Source organism: Falco biarmicus, chromosome 13 (assembly GCF_023638135.1).
Source record: "Falco biarmicus isolate bFalBia1 chromosome 13, bFalBia1.pri, whole genome shotgun sequence".
NCBI lineage: Eukaryota > Metazoa > Chordata > Aves > Falconiformes > Falconidae > Falco > Falco biarmicus.
This window is the reverse complement of record NC_079300.1, coordinates 28,396,297-28,401,212: the sequence shown is the minus strand read 5'-3', so window position 1 is coordinate 28,401,212 and position 4,916 is coordinate 28,396,297. Positions and strand designations below refer to the sequence as shown.

At 59.5% G+C, this 4,916-nt stretch overlaps 1 protein-coding gene across 1 annotated transcript; it reads left to right on the top strand.

Moving 5' to 3' along the window:
- Positions 1 to 3,909: 3,909 nt before the first annotated feature.
- SOX14 (SRY-box transcription factor 14) lies at positions 3,910 to 4,627 on the top strand. The gene is given in 5 exon segments (XM_056358702.1): positions 3,910 to 3,960; positions 3,962 to 4,237; positions 4,239 to 4,472; positions 4,474 to 4,497; positions 4,499 to 4,627. Coding segments are annotated over 5 exon segments (690 nt in total). The 5' UTR covers positions 3,910 to 3,933.
- The last annotated feature ends 289 nt before the right edge of the window (positions 4,628 to 4,916 follow it).

Here is a 4,916-nt window from a genome sequence, read left to right as displayed (position 1 = left end):
AGTATCACAGAGAGATAATATGAGTAGGACAAAAGTTAAGTTTTGAAAGGGCTGTAAACTTGAGCTTCAGGGCATAAATCGGGTCCGAATTAATGGGGGCTGAGAGGAATCTTTATTTTTGTAGCAAGTTATTCTGCAACTCTCATACAGAGTGTGGTGCCTTCCCAGGAAGCATCTCTTGTTGGCCAGCGTGAGAAAGCGTTGGGCAAACCAGATCGTGGGATGATCCAATCTGCCACATCCATCACTGCTACCCTCTTCTGTCATGTGTGTACAGGGTAGTGACCTGCTCCATTAAATCTCTCCGTACAGAAGGCTGTATCGGTGTAACTATTTGTTGCTGCAGTCACACAAATGCTTTCCTCAGGGTTGGGAGTGAACGGAGCAAGAAATATTGCACACATGCACAGGGAATAACCTATAAGTACCATAAGTAGTCTGTTCCGCACAGTGTATGTGAATGCATCAGTGCTGCATGCTTGTATGAGCTGGTGTGTGCATGTATTTTACATAAGTATGTCTCCCAGCAAACATTACATGATGGCATGTAATTAAATGGGTCTTTTTTAATATGTGGTGCATGCATAAGGAAATGTGTGTATGCACTTGCATGTGAAATAACCAGATACGAAGAAAAAAACATCAAAATAATCCTTCAGTCCACTAAACTAATTCTATATATTTGTAAAAAGCATTGCTGTTGGTTGGAATCTCGCCAGGTCACGCAGAAGGACTGGTGTCCTCAGTGTCTGTGAATAGCACCAGAGACCTGAAAGTCTTTCTGAAACGTGCTCCCTTCAATTAAAAATGAATTAAAAATCCCCTCAATTTCCTAGTGCCTGAAGCATTAAAAAACGTTCTTTAAAGATCCATTATTTTTCCAGCAACTAAAAGTTTGGATCAGGAGCATTCTCAAAACACAGGCGCCGTGCTCTTTGCCTCTCACTTTTGGCAATTGCAGCACTGAAAACCCGATCACAATTCCTGTGAGGAAGAGGAGGAGGAGGAAGATGAAGGCAGAAATACAGCTCTATTTGTGCTGATATTAGATCTCGGGCTACATGATCTCATCTAATTTAAAGTTACTCCAAATGAACTATCTCCAAGAATATAATTTTAATGTTTCCATATCAAGCCATTCTTATCTTTCTGCATTACCATGATATCATTCAGGAATAATAATCGCACTGTTAGTTTTGGTGTCTAAACAAGCTGGCGAGGAGAAATGGATTTCAGTCACCGCCCTGGAAATCGGTGGTGCCTCCAAAAAAAAAAAAAAAAAAGTATAAAGTTTAGAAAACCTATCCTCGGGGGATGTACAACTGCAACAGATGCCCTTCCAGGACAGATGACTTAGGGTAAAAATGGAAGTATTGAAGGATGGAAGCGTTGGCACCTCGAAGGAAATCTATCTTTCTGCTTTTTTTTTTTTTTTTTTTTTTTTAAACGGGGGCATACACGGGATGTAAATGAGCAAAATACAGCCCGAAATGCCCCGAGCGGATCGGAGTGTGTGATGCATCAAGGCAAAGGCAGCCAATGGAAGCAGGGCTGCCGATTTGTTATCATTAATATTGCGAGGCAACATTAACTGATTGGAAAGACTTTTCGGGAGCAGGCAGAGCCGAACGATTTGCCTTGCTCCCCGGATTTTTGCGAAGGACGCCAGGTTTCCCTCCTTTAGTCTGCGCCAGGGATGACGAATGAGATAATTCCCCCTCCTCGATACCCCCCCCCTCTCCCGAAGAACCTGAGAATGAACAATGAACCCAAAGGGAGTTCTGAATTTTAAACGGCGGAGGGAAAAACCCAACACGGGGGGTCGGGGGGGCCGGGGGGAGCTGCGCCAGCGCGGGGTGACCCGCGGGTGTTCCGAGGGGCAGAGCGCGGCAGCCGGGGTCCCAGCACCGCCGCTTCCACGGGGGCAGTGGGGTAAAAAAGAAGTTTCCACACGTGTCACCCTGCCACGGCCACGGCCAAGGCCGCAGGTGCTTGCGGGGGACGGGCAGCGCTCGGGGACCCCCGGCCCGGGCCGCGGCGGGCGCCCCGACGGGGTTGCCGAGACCACGCGTGGCAGGCGGGTCCCCGAGGGGGGGGTAACGTAGTTGGCACCGGGGGGGGAGGGTAGCCTGGGGAAGGGGCCGCCTGCACCCCCCTTTTTTTTTTTTGTTTGCGGGTCCCATCTGGACGCAGCGGCTGGTAGGGACGGGGAAGCCCCCCGTGGGAAGAAGGAAATTTTCCCCCGGAAGAATCGCTGCCGTCCCAGGGCGGCGGGGGTGGGGGGTGGGGGGGATGTCCCGTGGGGGATGTCCCGGGGGGGTCCCGCCCGCAGCCACCGATCTGGGCACGGGGCTCCCGGCGAGGGCTGAGAAATTCGCGGCGCATTTCTGGGGGCAACGAAAAAAGCCGGTGGGATGGGGCTGGCTGCCGCGGAGCCGAAGCCCCCGGCGCTGCCGGCCCCGGCCAGGGGAGCGGGCTTTAAATCATATGCCCCCTCTTCTTCCTCCTCCTCCTCTTCCTCCTCCTCCTCCCCGGTCCCGCACGCACACGGCTCTGCCGGGAAATGAAAGTAATTTATTGCAAGCGGAGAGGAAGAAAGCAGGAAATAAGGTCGGGGTGGTTTATGCTGTTATTATTATTTGGGCGTGGGGGGTGGCGCAGGTAGGTGCCCACCGGCAGCGGCTCCCCGGCACGGAGCGGCCGGCGGCGGGGGCTTCGCACCGGGCGGGCGGGAGGCGAAGTTACCGGTGGAGCGGCGGCTGTGCCCCGGCGGGGGGTACGGGGGGAGCCCGGAGGGGCCGGGGCGGCCGCCTTTCCCCCCGGCTCGGAGACTCCCCCCCGCCGCGCCGCCCGCCCGACTTCTCGTTGCTCTCCCCGTTCGCCGTCGGGCCCGGGCGGGCGGGGCGCGGGGGCGGCCCGGCGGGGGCTTTTCGGAGCAGGTTTGTTAACCAAAGCAGGTGCTAAAAACCAATAAGCCTGGAACAAACGCGGGTCCCCCCCGGAGCCGGGACAATTGTTTCCATTTAATAAATATTTTCCCCCACGGGCGTTTTCGCGGGAGGCAGGCAATTATTCAAAGCAAGCCGGGACGCGGACCGGCTCCCGGGGTTAAGCGGGGCCGCGGAGCGGGGGAGGCGGGGGCGGGCGGAGGGGGGCAGCCCGGCGCTCGCAGCCCCGACGGCGGCGGCGGGGAGTCCGGAGGGCGCCGGACCGGCCCCGCTCCGCGCACCGGCGGGATGGGGGGAGGATGGGGGGAGGATGGGGACGCCCCCCCCGCCTCCCCCGCAGCCGCTATTAGCGCCGCAACTCACAAAAGCCTTCCTTCGAATCTGCGCGTTTCGCGGGGTGGGGGGTGTCCTGCTTTCCCCTCCTTTCTTCCTCCTCCTCCTCCCCTCCCCTGTCCCTCCCCTCCTCTTCCTCTCGCCCTTCCTCTCTCCCTCTTTTTAAGCGGGTCCCCCTCCGCGCTGATTGGGCGCCCGGCCGCGCTGTGACCGCCCTGCCGCTATGTCAGCCTGCGCGCCGCAGCCCCTCGCCTTTGAACTGCCCCGCGCCGCGCCGCGTCCCCACCGCCGGCCCGCAGCTGCGCCCGGCGGCTCGCCGCCCGCATAGCCGCCCGCCGGGCCCGCGGGCCCCGCTCCGCACCGCGCCGCACCGCACCGCTCCGCTCCGCGCTGCCCGCGCCGCTCCGCGCCCCGCCCCGGCAGGGCTGCCCGGGGACGGCGTTGGCGGAGGACCTGTGATGATCAGCTGAGCCCGCTCCTCCCGCTCCTCCGGCTCCCTCGGCCTCCTCCTCCTCCTTCCTCCTCCTCCTCCTCCCGCCGCCGTCCGGCGCCCCCCAGCGCGCCCCGCACCGCTGCGCCCCGCCGAGCCGCCCGCCCGCCCGCCCGCCCGGCCGAAGCATGGTCCAAGCCCAGCGACCACATCAAGCGCCCTATGAACGCCTTCATGGTGTGGTCCCGGCGGCCAGCGGCGCAAGATGGCCCAGGAGAACCCCAAAATGCACAACTCGGAGATTAGCAAGCGGCTGGGCGCGGAGTGGAAGTTGCTCTCCGAGGCGGAGAAGCGCCCGTACATCGACGAGGCCAAGCGGCTGCGGGCGCAGCACATGAAGGAGCATCCCGACTACAAGTACAGACCCCGGCGCAAGCCCAAGAACCTGCTCAAAAAGGACAGGTATGTCTTCCCTTTGCCTTACCTCGGGGAAACCGATCCCTTAAAGGCCGCCGGGCTTCCCGTGGGGGGCCACTGACTCTCTGCTGAGCTCCCCGGAGAAGGCCAGGGCTTTCCTGCCTCCCACCTCAGCACCTTACTCCTTACTTGACCCCAGCCAGTTCAGCTCCAGCGCCATTCAGAAGATGACTGAGGTTCCTCACACCTTAGCCACCAGCACCCTGCCCTACGCCTCCACCTTGGGATACCAGAACGGGGCGTTCGGCAGCTTGAGCTGCCCCAGCCAACACACCCACACTCACCCCCTCGCCAACTAACCCGGGCTATGGTCGTGCCATGTAACTGTACCGCTTGGTCGGCTTCCAGTTTGCAACCTCCAGTTGCCTACATATTATTCCCAGGCATGACCAAGACTGGGATAGATCCCTATTCTTCAGCACATGCGACTGCCATGTAACACCCACCCACACCCCCACAGGCGTGTGCGTGTGTCCGGTGTGTCCCCCCCCCCCCCCGGGTGGCAGCCGGAACTGGGATTCTTTCGTGTGCATGTACATAAAACCTGCAGGAGCAAAAGGCCGCCCGAAACAGGACTCTGCTGCCCGCCGCGGGCCGGGACAGACGGACGCTGCCTCGGGGACTCGGAGATGCTCTCGCCTAAACCTCGCCCCGAGAGCTGGCCCGGGCTCGGGGGGGTCTGCAACCGCGGGGTCAGATAGGAGCCCGCCACTTGTAAGAGTTGTAAA